A 19,237-nucleotide genomic window follows, 5' to 3' on the forward strand; every position below is an offset into this window, starting at 1 on the left:
CATCTCCTCAGGCCTGCCATTTCTATGGCTGATGTTGCAGCTGCATCAACTTTTTGGTTGGAAAGTTTAGTGCAACAGGAAACGGATCCTGATTTGTCTAGCATTGTTCACTTGCTTCAACATGCTAATCATTTTATTTGTGATGCCATTTTTTATATCGAAATTGATGTTGAATCTATGTCTTTAGCTATTTTAGCTAGAAGAGCTTTGTGGCTTAAATATTGGAATGCTGACATGGTATCTAAGTCTAAATTACTATCTCTTTCTTTCCAAGGTAATAAGTTATTTGGTTCTCAGTTGGATTTGATTATTTCAACTGTCACTGGGGGGAAGGGAGTTTTTTTGCCTCAGGATAAAAGACCTAAGGGTAAATCTAAAGCTTCTAACCGCTTTCGTTCCTTTAGACAAAATAAGGAACAGAAACCTAATCCTTCCCCCAAAGAATCTGGTTCCAATTGGAAACCTTCTTCAAGTTGGAGTAAATCCAAACCATTTAAGAAACCAAAGCCAGCCCCCAAGTCTGCATGAAGGTGCGGCCTTCATTCCAGCTCAGCTGGTAGGGGGAAGATTAAGATTCTTCCCAAACATTTGGGCAGATTCTGTCCAAAATCATTGGATTCAGAGTATTGCCTCTCAAGGGTACCGAATAGGATTCAGAGTATGACCTCCTGTGAGAAGGTGTTTTCTCTCACGCATCCCAGTAAATCCAGTAAAGGCTCAAGCTTTTCTGAAGTGTGTTTCAGACCTGGAGCTTTCAGGGGTAATCATACCAGTTCCATTTCAGGAACAGGGTCTGGGGTTTTATTGAAATCTATTCATTGTCCCAAAGAAAGAAAATTCTTTCAGGCCAGTTCTGGATCTGGAAATTTTGAATCGTTATGTGAGAGTGCCAACTTTCAAAATGGTGACTTTAAGGACTATTCTGCCTTTTGTTCAGCAAGGGCATTATATGTCCACAATAGACATACAGGATGCTTACCTTCATATTCCAATTAATCCAGACCATTATCAGTTTCTGAGATTCTCTTTTCTAGACAAGCATTACCAATTGTCGCTCTTCTGTTTGGCCTAGAGACAGCTCCACTAATCTTTTCGAAGGTTCTCGGTGCCCTACTCTCTGTAATCAGAGAACGGGGTATTGTGGTATTTCCTTATTTGGACGATATCTTGGTACTAGCTCAGTCTCTGAGGCCTACTTATATAAACCCCTAAAGATCCACTTACAGTTTTGAAGATCCGACATCCATCCTCAAAGAAGCCGGGAAAAGTCCTCATCGAAGCCGGCTGAAGTCTTCATCCAAGCCCGCAGAAGTCTTCACCCAGATGGCATCTTCTATCTTCATCCATCCGGCGCAGAGCGGCTCCATCTTCAAGACATCTGACGCAGAGCATCCTCTTCGTTCGACGTCTTCTTGAACAATGAATGTTCCTTTACATGACGTCATCCAAGATGGCGTCCCTTAGATTCCGATTGGATGATAGAATTTCAACAGCCAATCGGAATTAAGGTTGAAAAAACCTATTGGCTGTTGCAATATGCCAATAGGATTGAGCTTTCATCCTATTGACTGATCCAATCAGCCAATAAGATTGAGCTCACATTCTATTTGCTGATTGGAATAGCCAATAGAATGCGCCATACTATTGGCTGATTGCAACAGCCAATAGGATTTTTTCAACCTTAATTCCGATTGGCTGATAGAATTCAGCCAATCTGAATCTAAGGGATGCCATCTTGGATGACGTAATTCAAAGGAACATTGATTGTTCAAGAAGACGTCGAACGAAGAGGATGCTCCGCGTTGGATGTCTTGAAGATGGAGCCGCTCCGCGCCGGATGGATGAAGATAGAAGATGCCGTCTGTGTGAAGGCTTATGTGGGCTTGGTAGAAGACTTTGGCCGCTTGGATGAAGACTTCTGCCGGCTTCTTTGAGGATGGATGTCGGATCTTCAAAACGGTAAGTGGATCTTCAGGGGTTAGTGTTAGTTTTTTTTAAGGGTTTATTGGGTGGGTTTTAGTTTTAGATTAGGGTTTGGGCAGCAATCGAGCTAAATGCTCTTTTAAAGGCAATGCCCATCCAAATGCCCTTTTCATGGCAATGGGGAGCTCAGGTTTTTTTTTAGTTAGGTTTTTATTTGGGGGGTTGGTTGTGTGGGTGGTGGGTTTTACTGTTGGGGGGTATTTGTATTTCTTTGGGGCAATTCCCCACAAAAGGCCCTTTTAAGGGCTATTTGTAGTTTATTGTAGGTTAGGGTTTTTTTTATTTGGGGGGGGGGTTATTTTCATAGGGCTCTTAGATTAGGTGTAATTAGTTTAAATATTTGATAATTTCTTTTTTATTTTAACTTAGTGTTTATTTTTTTGTAACTTAGTTGTTCGTTTTTTGTAACTTTGTATTTTCTTATTGTAGATTTAAATAATTTGAGTAGGGTTAGGTGTTTAAATATATAATATAGTTAATTTAATTTGTAGTTTAATGTAATTTTTGTATAATAGGATAGATTAAAAATTTGTTTAATATAGTATAATGTAATTTTAGTATAACAGTTAGGGTAGGTTAATTAATAGTTTAATGTAGTTTAATGTAATTTTAGTATAATAGGGTAGATTAATTATTAGTTTAATATAGTTTAATGTCATTTTAGTATAACAGTTAGGGTAGGTTAATTAATAGTTTAATATAGTTTAATGTAATTTTAGTAAAATAGTTAGGGTAGATTAATTATTAGTTTAATATAGTTTAATGTAATTTTAGTATAATAGTTAGGGAGTTAGGGTAGATTAATTATTAGTTTAATATAGTTTAATGTAATTTTAGTATAACAGTTAGGATAGATTAATTATTAGTTTAATATAATTTAGTATAACAGTTAGGGTAGGTTAATTAATAGTTGAAAATATAGTTTAATGTAATTTTAGTATAATAGGGTAGCTTAAATAATAGTTTAATATAGTTTAATTAAATTCTAAAGGTAAGTTTAAATTTATTATAAGAGAGGGATGAGTTAATATTTAATATAAAGTTAGCGGGTTGTTAGGTTTAGGGGTTAATAGTTTAATTTAGTTTATAGTGATGTAAGGGGCTGGCGGTTTAGGGGTTAATAGGTCAGTAAGTGGGAGTGATGTGGGAAGCCAGAGGTTTAGGTGTTAATACATTTAGTTAGTTGTGGTGGTGTCGGGGAGCAGTGGAATAGGGGTTAATAAGTTTATTAGAGTTGCGGTGGGCTCCGGGAGTGGCGGGATAGGGGTTAAATAGTTTAGTATAGTGGCAGTGTTTAGTGACAGGGTACAAATAAAGCTGTGAAAAAGCCGAATAGCAGTGAGTTCGAAGACTGTCAGTTAACAACAGTCCGCTGCTCATCGCCCCGTACTTGGTGCGTGGCTTTTTGACAGCTTTTTATATAAATATGGAGAATGTATTCAGATCCGTGGCAGCGATGTCAGGCAAGCTTATTGGTGCTGTTGAATGCAAGTAAGTTTGACGGCTTGATAAGTAGGCCACTTTACATTCTGCAGAATCTCACACGAATCAGCTAGTGTTGTTTCTTCAAAGACATGGTTGGAGGATCAATTTACCAAAAAGTTATTTGATTCCTCAGACAAGGGTCACCTTTTTAGGTTTCCAGATAGATTCAGTGTCCATGACTCTGTCTCTAACAGACAAGAGACGATTAAAATTGGTTTCAGCTTGTCGGAACCTTCAGTCTCAGTCATTCCCTTCAGTGGCTATGTGCATGGAAGTTTTAGGTCTCATGACTGCAGCATCGGACGCAATCCCCTTTACTCGTTTTCATATGAGACCTCTCCAGCTTTGTATGCTGAACCAGTGGTGCAGGGATTATACAAAGATATCACAATTAATATCCTTAAATCCCAATGTTCGACTCTCTCTAACTTGGTGGTTAGATCACCATCATATAGATCAAGGGGCCTCTTTTGTTCCACCAACCTGGACTGTGATAACAACAGATGCAAGGCTTTCAGGTTGGGGAGCTGTCTGGGGATCTCTAACAGCACAAGGGGTTTGGAAACCTCAAGAGGTGAGGTTACCAATCAATATTTTAGAACTCTGTGCTATCTTCAGAGCTCTTCAGATGTGGCCTATGTTGAAGAGAGAACTGTTCATTTGTTTTCAAACAGACAATATCACAACTGTGGCATATGTCAATCATCAGGGTGGGACTCGCAGTCCCCAAGCCATGAAAGAAGTATCTTGGATACTTGCTTGTGCGGAATCCAGCTCCTGTCTAATATTTGCGGTTCATATCCTAGGTATAGACAATTGGGAAGCGGATTATATCAGCCGCCAGACTTTACATCCGGGGGGAGTGGTCGCTCCATTCAGATGCGTTTTCTCAGATTGTTCAGATGTGGGGTCTTCCAGAAATAGATCTAATGGATTCCCATCTAAACAAGAAACTTCCCAGGTACCTGTCCAGGTCCAGGGATCCTCAGGCGGAAGCAGTGGATGCGTTAGTAGTTTCTTGGTGTTACCAACCTGCTTATATCTTCCCGTGACTAGTTCTTCTTCTAAAAGTGATTTCCAAAATCATCATGGAACAATCATTTATGTTGCTGGTAGCTCCAGCATGGCCTCACAGGTTTTGGTATGCGGATCTTGTTCGGATGTCCAGTTGCCAACCTTGGCCACTTCCATTAAGGCTAGACCTTCTGTTGCAAGGTACGTTTTTCCATCAGGATCTCAAATCATTAAATTTGAAGGTATGGAAATTGAACGCCTAGTGCTTAGTCATAGAGGTTTCTCTGACTCAGTGATTAATACTATGTTACAGGTTCGTAAGTCTGTTTCTAGGAAGATTTATTATCAACTTTGGAAGACTTATATTTCATGGTGTTCTTCTCATAAATTCTCCTGGCATTCTTTTAGAATTCCTAGAATTTTACAGTTTCTTCAGGATGGTTTGGATAAAGGTTTTTCTGCAAGTTCCTTAAAGGGACAAGTCTCTGCTCTTTCTGTTTTATTTCACAGAAAGATTGCTAAGCTTCCTGATATTCACTGTTTTGTACAGGCTTTTCCGTATCAAGCCTGTCATTAAATCAATCTCTACTCCTTGGACTCTTAATTTGGTTTTGAAGGCCTTACAGGCTCCTCCTTTTGAGCCTATGCATTCTTTGGACATTAAACTACTTCCTTGGAAAGTGTTGTTCCTTTTGGCCATCTCTTTTGCTAGAAGAGTTTCTGAATTATCTGCTCTTTCTTGTGAATCTCCTTTTCTGGTTTTCCATCAGGATAAGGCAGTTTTGCGGACTTCATTTAAATTCTTACCTAAGGTTGTAAATTCTAACAACATTAATAGAGAAATTGTTGTCCCTTCTTTGTGTCCTAATCCTAAGAATTCTTTGGAGAAATCCTTGCATTCTTTGGATGTGGTAAGAGCTTTGAAATATTATGGTGAAGCTACTAAAGATTTCAGGAAGACTTCTAGTCTATTTGTTATCTTTTCTGGTTCTAGGAAAGGTCAGAAGGCTTCTGCCATTTCCTTGGCATCTTGGTTAAAGCTTTTGATTCATCAGGCTTATTTGGAGTCGGGTCAGGCCCTGCCTCAGAGAATTACAGCTCATTCTTCTAGATCAGTCTCCACGTCATGGGCTTTTAAGAATAAAGCTTCAGTTGATCAGATTTGCAAAGCAGCAACTTGGTCTTCTTTGCATAAATTTACTAAATTCTACCGTTTTGATGTATTTGCTTCTTCGGAAGCAGTTTTTGGTAGAAAAGTTCTTCAGGCAGCTGTTTCAGTTTGATTTCTCTGCTTATATTTTAAGTTGTTTTCTTTCTTTTATGAGAAAAACTTATTTTTTTGGTTGTGGATTTAATTTTCTCAGCGGAAAATGGCTGTTATTATTTTATCCCTTCCTCTCTAGTGACTTTTGTGTGGAGTTCCACATCTTGGGTATTTCTATCCCATACGTCACTAGCTCATGGACTCTTGCCAATGACATGAAAGAACACATAATTTATGTAAGAACTTACCTGATAAATTCATTTCTTTCATATTGGCAAGAGTCCATGAGACCCACCCTTTTTATGGTGGTTATGATTTTTTTGTATAAAGCACAATTATTTCCAAATTCCTTTGCTTATGCTTTTTAATTCTTTCTTTTTCACCCCACTACTTGGCTATTCGTTAAACTAAATTGTGGGTGTGGTGAGGGGTGTATTTATAGGCATTTTGAGGTTTGGGAAACTTTGCCCCTCCTGGTAGGATTGTATATCCCATACGTCACTAGCTCATGGACTCTTGCCAATATGAAAGAAATGAATTTATCAGGTAAGTTCTTACATAAATTATGTTTTCCTAATATTCAGATCTTTGTTCAAGCTTTAGTCATAATTAACCAATCTTGGAACCTTAATTTGGTTTTAAAAGTTTTGCAGATTCTGTCTTGAAAGGCTTTGTTTCTTTTAGCAATATCTTCTACTAGAAGAGTTTGAGTTGTCAGCACTTTTTTGCCAGCAACCTTATTTTTGGTTTCACCAGGATAACATGGTTATACAGACTACATTTACCTTTACTAAAGGTGGTTTATTTGGATAACTTCAATCAGGAGACTGTTGTTCTGTATCTTTGTCCTAATCCAAAAAATTTGAAAGAGAGCTTACATATAATTTGAATTTAGTGAGAGCCTTGAAATAATTTTTGTAAGCAACTAAGGAATTTAGACAATCCTAAAATTTGATTATTAATTTCTCTGGTTCTATGAGAGTTCAAAAGGCCACAGTCATTAGCTTCCTGACTGAAATGTTTGATTCAAAAGGCATATGTGGAGGTTAGACAGTCTCCTCCTAATCGCATTACAGCCTATTCTACTTGATCAGTTTCTACTTCCAGCAACTTAATATTTTTTTTTCATACCTTTTCTTAATTCTACAATTATGATGTTTTTGCTGCTTCTTAAAGTGAATGTCAATTTTGATGCTATAAGTGCCCGTTTTTTAAAATTTTTTAAAAACAGTGGCCCTTTAATTCATCAAAATTTACATTTCACTCCTGTTGAGAAAAAAACTTACCTTTTAAACTTCACAGCAGCTCCAGCTTCCTCAGCCCGTGGCAAAGCCTCTTCCTGGGTCTAAAATGAGGAATCCGGCTTCCTCCAATCACAGCGTTGAATCAGACACTAATTCCCCTGGGGGGGAAGCCGTGATTGGAAGATGACCTATCCATCATTTCTGACGTCAGAAATGGCTTGCAATGACCGGAGGAAGCTGGAGCTGCTGTGAAGATTAAAAGTTACGTTTTTTTCTCAACAGGAGTGAAATGTAAATTTTGATGAATTAAAGTGCACCTGTTTTTAATCAAATTTTTAAAAACCGGGCACTTTAGTATCAAAATTGACATTCACTTTAAGTAGGAAAGCCCATCAAGCAATAGTTTCTGAACAAGTTTTGCATATAAAAATAAGAGAATGAATATAATGATGTGAATATTTTTTTTTGGCCCACCCAGATTACTGGTGGACTCCACAGCTTGTGTATTTGTTCCCAGGAGTAATGACTTATAGACTCTCAACACCTTCAGGAAAGAAAACATAATTTATGTTTACCTGATAAATTAATTTCTTTCATAGTGGTGAGAGTCCACTGTCAGTTTTTTTCTGGTGGCAGTTCTAATTTGCACTTACGTTTCCCTGCTTTGTCCTTTCCTACCTTTTTTCTTCTTGCTTGGCTATAGGTCAAACTGGTTTCCAGTGAGGTGGGAGGCTTTAAGTGCTCTTGGAGTTTTGGAAATCTTTGCCTCCACCTAGTGGCCAAGAGGGAAACTTCCTTGAGTAATGACTCGTTCACTCTCACCACCATGAAATCAATTAATTGATTAGGTAAGCATTAATTCCACCTCAGAAGGGGTTAGATAAATCACTGTGTCCATATAGCTGTTTGTATTGAGTAAAACTGGCAAGTGCAGAGATTTGTGACTATTCTAAATTACTTGAATATATGTATGTTCGTCTCTCTCTAAAGTGATTTAAAACAGTGTTTCTCAACCATTTTGCAGCAATATGAAGCCCCAAAAAATGTATTTTGTGATGTGATCCAGACAGTGCATACCATTTTGAAAAACATTTCCAGTTTACTTCTATTATCAAAGTTGCTTCATTCCCATGTTATTCTTTGTTGAAAAGGTACCTACGTATGTGTTTGAAGCACTACATTGCAGGAAATAGTGCTGCTATCTATTGCGCTTGCATATGAAAACGTTCTTGCAAAGCTGCTGCCATACACTAAGCTTACATTCCTGCTTTTCTACAAAAGATGCAAAGAGAATGAAGAAAATTTGGCAATATAAGTAAATTAGAAAGTTGTTTAATATTGCACGCTCTATCTGAATCATGTCCCTTTAAATGCCACCACAATGCAACCTGCATAAAACAATGACCTACCAAAATAACCATGACTGACCCAGCTGCTTATTATTATTAGTGTTATTATATTACATAAGTTTGTGCCGATGCAACTTTAAAAGAAACTATTTCCACCTACCTTCTATGGCCTCTAGTGAAAGTTCCCCCTGACCCTTTCATCTAGCACCTTTTATGCATTCAAGGGCCAAGCCCTTTATGACACAATCATCTCAAGTGCTCTCTCCAACTAGCACCTAACACTCACACCACAAGGTCCTACCCTTCACAACACCCACAGCTATCCTTCATGCTACCCCTACAATTATTCCCTTCTATAACAAGAACCTAATTTCTACTCACCAGTCAAGGTCTTACCATCCATAACTTACCCATACAAGTGTCCCCTAGCACCCAACACCTACATAAATTGCCTTTTAACCTTATGGAATTAAAGGGGCATAAAACCCAATATTTTTTCTTTTATGATTCAGATAGAACAGAGAATTTTAAACAACTTTCTAATTTACTTAGATTATCAAATTGTCTTCATTCTCTTGGTGTCTTTTGTTGAAAATCAGGGATGTAAACTTAGGAGCGTGCATGTGTCTGGAGCAACTATATAGCAATAGTTTTGTAAGATTATTACCCATTTGCAAGAGCACTAGTTGACAGCACTATTTCCTACCATAGAGGTCAATTAGAAACCTTTTTTACATTGTATGATGTCTAAATCACAAAAAAAGTTTTGGGTTTGATATCCCTTTAAATAGGATACTACATTTCTTAAACCTATTAGTATCATGGTCTGGGGATTTTATTTACTAGGGTATTTGGGCATTGTCATTGTGTATATCTGTTTTATTTTAACTTTGGCTACGTAAGAACCTTTACAGCTACTATTGGAAGCTATGTCAGTTTTGTTCTGATATATACTACATGACAATACCAAGACACCTTTTTTCAGGTGAAGGCTGGAGGTCCACTGGTTTGTCTTTCAGATGATTTAAAGATCTATTCTATAAATGGAGTTGCAAGCTTTGGTGTCAACTGCATGGATAATTCAAAGCCTGGAGTGTATACTAATGTGACTATGCTACTTGACTGGATCAACCACATATTAAATGTCCCAGGTATGAACCCCGAACATTGTACTAGCTACAAAAGATTGTTTTAACTATTAATACCTATCTACTATATACCTAGTATTTCAGTAATTGAAGGAACATGAAATTCAAAATTAAACTTTATTGATTCAGCTATAGAATTTAAATTTCATTTTTTTATCATTTTAACAACAGTTTAAACAGTTGTAGCTTAATGAGACAGTCTACTTGAAAATGTTTATTGTATAAAAAGAAAGATAATCCCTTTATTACCCATTCCCCAATTTTGCATAACCAATACAGTTATATTAATACTCTTTTAACCTCTGTGATTACCTTGTATCTAAGCTTCTGCAGACTGCCCCCTTATTGCAGTTCTGTTGACAGACGTGTTTTAGCCAATCAGGGCTGACTCATGCATAACTGAGCACAATGTTATCTATATTGCACATGAACTAGTGTTGCCTGATTGTAAAAAGACTGTAAAAATGCACTGAGGTAACAGGATGCATTCAACAGCTTAGAAATCAGTTTATGATCCTACCTAGATTTAGCGTTCAACAAAGAATAAAAAGTGAACAAAGCAAATTTGATGATAAAAGTAAATTGTTTCTGAATCATGCAAGTTTAATTTTGACTGAACTGTCCCTTTAATCTTTTTTTTTTTATTTCAACAAATATTTTTTAAATTCTTAACTTCTAATCATTTAAAGGAACAGTGTTCACCAATGTTCATATAACTGCATGTAATAGACACTACTATAAAGAAGACACAGATACTGATCTAAAAATCCAATATAAAACCTTCTAAAAACGTACTTAGAAGCTCTCAGTTTAGCATTGCTGATAAGGTTCGTCTGGGACACCCAGTGAAAGGGGTTGGGAAAACAAGAAGAGCAGACACAAGAAGGGATCGAAAGTTAAAACTCTTGTGAGCATGTCATTTCAATAGACTTTTCAGTTTATTATGAAATTTACTAGGTAGGCTCAGGAGCAGCAATGCTCTTCTGGGAGTCAGCTGCTGATTGGTGGTTACACACACATGTGACTGTCACTGGCTCACCATATGTGTTCAGCTAGGTAGGTCCCAGTAGTGCATTGCTGCAGGGATTTAAAACATTACAACATTTTAAAATGAGACATATCCCTTAAATATCTTACATTTGGCTGAGTGGAGGTAAAAGTTGGGATTCCTTTGGTAATCCTCATCCTGCGCTCACTAATAAACATTATATTTTTAAGATAATCACTGAAATCAAAATACACAAAAAGTGAATGCCAGTGAAACATACATTTCTCCTGTTAAGTGTGGTCAGTCCACGGGTCATCATTACTTCTGGGATATTAACTCCTCCCCAACAGGAAGTGCAAGAGGATCACCCAGCAGAGCTGCCATATAGCTCCTCCCCTCTACGTCACACCCAGTCATTCTCTTGCACCCAACTAATAGATAGGATGTGTGAGAGGACTGTGGTGATTTTACTTAGTTTTTATAACTTCAATCAAAAGTTTGTTATTTTAAAACAGCACCGGAGTGTGTTGTTCCTTCTCAGGGAGAATTTGAAGAAGAATCTACCTGAGTTTCTGTATGATTTTAACCGGAGTAGTTAAGATCATGTTGCTGTTCTCGGCCATCTGAGGAGTGAGGTAAACTTCAGATCAGGGGACAGCGGGCAGGTTCACCTGCAAAGAGGTATGTAGCAGCATATTATTTTCTGAGAATGGAATTGACTAGAAAATACTGCAAATACCTATATAAAGTAAGTTCAGCCTTAAATGCAGTAGTAGCAACTGGTATCACTGTAGTAGTAGCAACTGGTATCACTGGTATGTATATTTTCACTTCAGTATTCTGGGGAATGGCACTTCACTGGAATGATACTGTATGAATAAAACTTTAGCCTATCTTGCAGTGAGAACGGCTAGCAGCAGGCTTTCTGTGACAATTTATTTATTTGATGTTAAACGTTTTGCTGGCATGTTAAATCATTTAATTTTCTGAGGTACTGGGTGAAAAATTGTTTTGGGCACTATTTTTATCCACTTGGCAGTCGTTTTATTTAATTTATGACAGTTTACTGATCTCCCTCACTGTTGTGTGTGAGGGGGAGGGGCTTAATTTGGCGCTTTTACTACGCATCAGAAATTCAGTCACAAGTCTGTTTTTCTTCCCTGCATGATCCGGTTCGTCTCTACAGAGCTCAAGGGTCTTCAAAAGTTATTTTGAGGGAGGTAATCACTCACAGCAGACCTGTGAGATTGTGCTTTGACTGTGATAAAAATTTTTATATTCTGTACATTTTTTCTGCTATTTAAGGGTTAGTTATCCATTGCTAATGGGGGCAATCCTTTGCTAAATTTGTATTTTTACCGGAAAGAATTTGATTTTATAGTTTATCCGTTTTATTGTTACTCAACTGTCATAACTTTCTGTGCTTCTTAAAGGCACAGTACGTTTTTTTCATACTATTTGAAAATTAAATTTAAAAGTATTTCCAAGTTGCTGGTTTAATTGCTAGTGTGTTTAACATGTCTGACTCAGAGGAATATCTCTGTGCTATATGTGCTAAAGCCAAAGTGGAGCCCAATAGAAACTTATGTACTAATTGCATTGATGCTACTTTAAATAAAAGTCAATCTGTACAAATTGAACATCATTCACCAGACAACGAGAGGAAAGTTATGCCGACTAACTCCCCTCACGTGTCAGTACCTGCATCTCCCGCTCGGGAGGTGCGTGATATGGTAACGCCGGGTACTTCAGGGCGGCCATTACAAATCACATTGCAGGACATGGCTAATGTTATGACTGAAGTTTTGTCTAAATTACCAGAACTTAGAGGGAAGCGTGACCACTCTGGGGTGAGAACAGAGTGCGCTGATAATACTAGGGCCATGTCAGATACTGGGTCACAGTATGCGGAACATGAGGACGGAGAGCTTCAATCTGCAGGTGACGGTTCTGATCCCAATAGAGTGGATTCAGACATTTCTAATTTTAAGTTTAAGCTAGAAAACCTCCGCGTTCTACTAGGGGAGGTATTAGCGGCTCTGAATGATTGTAACACCGTTGCAATCCCAGAGAAATTATGTAGGCTGGATAGATACTATGCGGTACCGGCGAGTACTGACGTATTTCCTATACCTAAGAGGCTTACAGAGATAATTACTAAGGAGTGGGATAGGCCCGGTGTACCCTTTTCCCCCCCTCCTGTATTTAGAAAAATGTTCCCAATAGACGCCACCACACAGGACTTATGGCAGACGATCCCTAAGGTGGAGGGAGCGGTTTCTACTCTGGCTAAGCGTACCACTATCCCGGTGGAGGATAGCTGTGCCTTTTCAGATCCAATGGATAAAAAATTAGAGGGTTACCTTAAGAAAATATTTGTTCAACAAGGTTTTATATTGCAACCCCTTGCATGTATTGCGTCTGTCACGGCCGCGGCCGCTTTTTGGTCCGAGTCCCTGGAAGAGACTCTTGACTCAATTACTATCGAAGAGATTTCAAACAGGCTTAAAACACTTAAGCTAGATAATTCATTTGTTTCAGATGCCGTAGTACATTTAACTAAACTTACGGCTAAGAATTCCGGATTCGCCATTCAGGCACGCAGAGCACTGTGGCTAAAATCCTGGTCAGCTGACGTTACTTCTAAATCTAAGTTACTTAACATACCTTTCAAAGGGCAGACCTTATTCGGGCCCGGTTTGAAAGAAATTATCGCTGACATTACAGGAGGTAAAGGCCATGCCCTGCCTCAAGACAGAGCCAAACCTAAGGCTAGACAATCTAATTTTCGTTCCTTTCGTAATTTCAAGGCAGGAGCAGCATCAACTTCCTCTGCACCAAAGCAGGAAGGAGCTGTTGCTCGCTACAGACAAGGCTGGAGACCTAACCAGTCATGGAACAAGGGCAAGCAGGCCAGAAAACCTGCTGCTGCCCCAAAGACAGCATGAATTGAGGGCCCCCGATCCGGGAACGGATCTAGTGGGGGGCAGACTTTCTCTCTTCGCCCAGGCTTGGGCAAGAGATGTCCAGGATCCCTGGGCGTTAGAGATCATATCTCAGGGATATCTTCTGGACTTCAAATCCTCTCCCCCAAAGGGGAGATTCCATCTGTCAAGGTTGTCAACAAACCAAATAAAGAAAGAGGCGTTTCTACGCTGTGTACAAGATCTGTTACTAATGGGAGTGATCCATCCGGTTCCGCGGTCGGAACACGGACAGGGGTTTTACTCAAATCTGTTTGTGGTTCCCAAGAAAGAAGGAACCTTCAGACCAATCTTGGATTTAAAGATCCTAAACAAATTCCTAAGAGTTCCATCGTTCAAAATGGAAACTATTCGGACAATTCTACCCATGATCCAAAAGGGTCAGTACATGACCACAGTGGATTTAAAGGATGCTTACCTTCACATACCGATTCACAGAGATCATTACTGGTACTTAAGGTTTGCCTTCCTAGACAGGCATTACCAGTTTGTAGCTCTTCCATTCGGGTTGGCTACGGCTCCAAGAATCTTCACAAAGGTTCTGGGGGCTCTTCTGGCGGTGCTAAGACCGCGAGGAATTTCGGTAGCTCCATACCTAGACGACATTCTGATACAAGCTTCAAGCTTTCAAACTGCCAAGTCTCATACAGAGTTAGTACTGGCATTTCTAAGATCGCATGGGTGGAAGGTAAACGAAAAGAAGAGTTCTCTCTTTCCACTCACAAGAGTTCCCTTCTTGGGGACTCTTATAGATTCTGTAGAAATGAAGATCTACCTGACAGAAGACAGGTTAACAAAACTTCAAAACGCTTGCCGTGTCCTTCATTCCATTCAACACCCGTCAGTGGCTCAATGCATGGAGGTGATCGGCTTAATGGTAGCGGCAATGGACATAGTACCCTTTGCACGCCTACACCTCAGACCGCTACAATTGTGCATGCTAAGTCAGTGGAATGGGGATTACTCAGATTTGTCCCCTACTCTGAATCTGGATCAAGAGACCAGAAATTCTCTTCTGTGGTGGCTTTCTTGGCCACATCTGTCCAGGGGGATGCCATTCAGCAGGCCAGATTGGACGATTGTAACAACAGACGCCAGCCTGCTAGGTTGGGGCGCTGTCTGGAATTCCCTGAAGGCTCAGGGATCATGGACTCAGGAGGAGAGTCTCCTTCCAATAAACATTCTGGAATTGAGAGCAGTTCTCAATGCCCTCCAGTTAACAACTCGGGGGTTCATCAGATTTCAGTCGGACAACATCACGACTGTAGCTTACATCAACCATCAAGGAGGGACAAGAAGCTCCCTAGCGATGATGGAAGTATCAAAGATAATTCGCTGGGCAGAGTCTCACTCTTGCCACCTATCAGCAATCCACATTCCGGGAGTGGAGAACTGGGAGGCGGATTTCCTAAGTCGTCAGACTTTTCATCCGGGGGAGTGGGAACTTCATCCTGAGGTCTTTGCCCAAATACTTCGACGTTGGGGCAAACCAGAAATAGATCTCATGGCGTCTCGACAGAACGCCAAGCTTCCTCGTTACGGGTCCAGATCCAGGGATCCGGGAGCGGCCCTGGTAGATGCTTTGACAGCACCTTGGACCTTCGGGAGGGCTTATGTGTTTCCACCCTTCCCGATGCTTCCTCGATTGATTGCCAGGATCAAACAGGAGAGAGCATCAGTGATTCTAATAGCGCCTGCGTGGCCACGCAGGACCTGGTATGCAGATCTAGTGGACATGTCATCCTGTCCACCTTGGTCTCTGCCTCTGAGACAGGACCTTCTGATTCAGGGTCCCTTCAAACATCAAAATCTAATTTCTCTGAAGCTGACTGCCTGGAGATTGAACGCTTGATTTTATCAAAACGTGGATTTTCTGAGTCAGTAATTGATACCTTAATACAGGCTAGGAAGCCTGTTACCAGAAAGATTTACCATAAAATATGGCGTAAATACCTATATTGGTGCGAATCCAAAGGTTACTCTTGGAGTAAGGTTAGGATTCCTAGGATATTGTCTTTTCTACAAGAAGGTTTAGAAAAGGGTTTATCCGCTAGTTCCTTAAAGGGACAGATCTCAGCTCTGTCCATTCTGTTACACAAACGTCTGTCAGAAGTTCCAGACGTTCAGGCTTTTTGTCAGGCTTTGGCCAGGATTAAGCCTGTGTTTAAAACTGTTGCTCCGCCATGGAGTTTAAACCTTGTTCTTAACGTTTTACAGGGCGTTCCGTTTGAACCCCTTCATTCCATTGATACAAAATTGTTATCTTGGAAGGTTCTGTTTTTAATGGCTATTTCCTCGGCTCGAAGAGTCTCTGAGTTATCAGCCTTACATTGTGATTCTCCTTATTTGATTTTTCACTCAGATAAGGTAGTTCTGCGTACTAAACCTGGGTTCTTACCTAAGGTAGTCACTAACAGGAATATCAATCAAGAGATTGTTGTTCCATCCTTGTGTCCAAATCCTTCTTCAAAGAAGGAACGAATTCTGCACAATCTGGATGTAGTTCGTGCCCTAAAATTTTATTTACAGGCAACTAAAGATTTTCGACAAACGTCTTCCCTGTTTGTCGTTTATTCTGTTCAGAGGAGAGGTCAAAAAGCTTCTGCTACCTCTCTCTCTTTTTGGCTTCGTAGTATAATACGTTTAGCTTATGAGACTGCTGGACAGCAGCCTCCTGAAAGAATTACAGCTCATTCCACTAGAGCTGTGGCTTCCACTTGGGCCTTTAAGAATGAGGCCTCTGTTGAACAGATTTGCAAGGCTGCAACTTGGTCTTCGCTTCATACTTTTTCCAAATTTTACAAATTTGACACTTTTGCTTCTTCAGAGGCTATTTTTGGGAGAAAGGTTCTTCAGGCAGTGGTTCCTTCCGTATAAAGATCCTGCCTGTCCCTCCCGTCATCCGTGTACTTTAGCTTTGGTATTGGTATCCCAGAAGTAATGATGACCCGTGGACTGACCACACTTAACAGGAGAAAACATAATTTATGCTTACCTGATAAATTCCTTTCTCCTGTAGTGTGGTCAGTCCACGGCCCGCCCTGTTTTTTATGGCAGGTCTAAATTTTTTAATTATACTCCAGTCACCACTGCACCCTTTAGCTTCTCCTTTCTCGTTGGTTCTTGGTCGAATGACTGGGTGTGACGTAGAGGGGAGGAGCTATATGGCAGCTCTGCTGGGTGATCCTCTTGCACTTCCTGTTGGGGAGGAGTTAATATCCCAGAAGTAATGATGACCCGTGGACTGACCACACTACAGGAGAAAGGAATTTATCAGGTAAGCATAAATTATGTTTTCCTGCACAATTGCAATACTGCATATTTGAAACAAAGTATATAAGAACACTTGCACCTTTTACATAAAAAGCTGTATTTTTTTCACCTTATGTGCATATATATTATTTTAAGACATATATGTGTCTTAACATCTTTTTCTTTCCTGGGATTCAACTCCTGGCCACTAGGAGGAGGCAAAGATTCTCAAAGCTCTAACAGCTTTTAATCTCTCCCACCTCTCTGGTATTCCAGTCTTATCTTTGCCTCCACAGGAGAAAGGTAAAGGTGCTCCAGATTCTTCATTGAGAAGGGGGGTTATTTTCCCCCTCAGAAAACTGCTACTTGGGACAGGGGGGAGATTGGAGTATTGGGTAGTGACATAATCACTCCCATTGAGGAGTTATTCACAAGCCCGCAACAGGTATTGCGGGAACCAGTCCCTTAACCTCTTCCTGTTGGGTCGTTAATATTCTCCAAGCACACACAGATACTCTGCTTTTATGTTTACAACAATGAATCAACTGTCTACTAGAAGCAGTCTTTTCTCCAGCTGGTTAGCATAGTAGAGTGGATGCATCTTGTAAGTGAAAACATTTTGTTGCACTCACATAGCCTGCAAGCTATTAGTGGGTATATCACTCTGAGGTACATCATATTCATGGGACATACACATGTAACTAATTGTACCTTTATCACCTAGACTTTTCATACTTAGTCTAGTAATAATGGAAACTGTATTATGTGGTAATAACTGTTATTTACTATTCAGTTAATTCACCTGGGAGATACATCTTAATGCATCCTTATATCCTCTGTAGATCCACTGGTAATAATTTTATTTTCTACTAGTTGGTAAGCCTGCCCAGAGGACAGTCTATAAATTGTAAATACAAAAAATAAAAAATAGAACTACAGTAAAAAATAAACACATTATCCAAAATAAAAATATTAAACCTAATCCCTATGAAAATAACCCCCCCCCAAATAAAAACACCCCCTAATCTAATGCTAAACTAGCAATAGCCCTTAAAAGGGCTTTTTGTAGGGCATTGTCCTAAGTTAAACAGCTCTTTTACATTACAAAATAAAAAAAGTCCCCTCAGTAAAACCCTCCGCCCACCAAACCCCCCAAAATAAAAAAACACTAATAAACCTAATCTACCTATTGCCCTGAAAGGGCATTTGTATGAGCATTGGCCTTAAAAGAGCATTTAGCTCTTTTTCACTGCCCTTAAAAGGGCATTTAGTTCTTTTTCGGAGTGATCCCCCCAAAAAGGTTAAAAAATAAAAAAAACTAACACTAAAGCCCCAAATAGGTACTCATGGTTTCAGAAGTCCGGCGGAAAAGGTCTTCTTCCAGACCGGTGGCGGTCCTTGGCGACATGGAGGCTCCTCTTCATCCGATCGTCCGTGGTATACTGAAAGGGACATGAAACCCAAAAAATTTCTTTCATGATTCAGATAGAGAATACAATTTCTAACAACTTTCCAATTTACTTCTATTGTTTAATTTGCTTCCTTCTCTTGTTATCCTTTGCTGAAAGGTTTATCTAGGCAAGCTCATGAGCAGCAGAGAATCTAGGTTCTAGCTGTTGATTGGTGGTTGCATATATATCTCGATTGTGATTGGCTCACCCATGAGTTCAGTTAGAAACCATTAGTGCATTGCTGCTCCTTCAACAAATGATACCAAGAGAATGAAACAAATTAGATAATAGAAGTAAATTAGAAAGTTGTTTAAAATTGTATTCTCTAACTGAATCATGAAAGAACATTTTTGGGTTTCATGTCCCTTTAAGAAAGAATGCAAGGTACCACAATCCATTTGGGGTACTTTGCATTCCTATTGGCTGAATTTTTCAAAACAGTTAATAGGATTAGAGCTACTAAAATCCTATTGACTGTTCAAATCAGCCAATAAGATTTCAGTAGCTCTCATTCTATTGGCTGCTGATTTTTTCAAAACAGCCATTAGAATGAGAGCTACTGAAATCCTATTGGCTGTTCAAATCAGCCAATAAGATTTCAGTAGCTCTCATCCTATTGTCTGATTTTTAAAATTTCAGACAATAGGAATTCAAGGTACCCCAATAAATAGGGTACCTTGAATTCTTTCTCCAGTGTGCGGCGGACGATCGCATGAAGAGGAATCTCTACACCTTCACCGATGACTGCCACCTTTGAGGAGTGCCACTGCCGCCGATGATCGCCACACTCGGGAAGACCGATCCGGACCTCCGCTCCTCACCGCCTTTGCTGTGGATGAAGATGATGGACCCGCCTGGAAGAAGACGTTCTCTGCTGGATTTCTGAAACTGTGAGTACCTATTTGGGGCTTTAGTGTTATTTTTTTTTTTAACTAAATGAATGCCCTTTTAAGGGCAGTGAAAAAGAGCTAAATGCCCCTTTAAGGGCAATGCCCATACAAATGCCCTTTTTAGGGCAATGGGTAGTTTAGTTTTTTTAGTGTTAGTTTTTTTTTTTATTTGGTGGGGTTTGGTG

At 39.5% G+C, this 19,237-nt stretch overlaps 1 protein-coding gene across 1 annotated transcript in view; it reads left to right on the forward strand.

Moving 5' to 3' along the window:
• Window positions 1–19,237, forward strand: part of LOC128636266 (ovochymase-2-like) — a 343,532-nt gene that overhangs the window by 234,246 nt on the left and 90,049 nt on the right. Inside the window, 1 exon segment of the mRNA XM_053689302.1 lies at window positions 9,325–9,490. Coding sequence (XP_053545277.1) covers window positions 9,325–9,490 — 166 coding nt within the window.

Source organism: Bombina bombina, chromosome 7, assembly GCF_027579735.1.
Source record: "Bombina bombina isolate aBomBom1 chromosome 7, aBomBom1.pri, whole genome shotgun sequence".
Taxonomy (NCBI): Eukaryota; Metazoa; Chordata; class Amphibia; order Anura; family Bombinatoridae; genus Bombina; species Bombina bombina.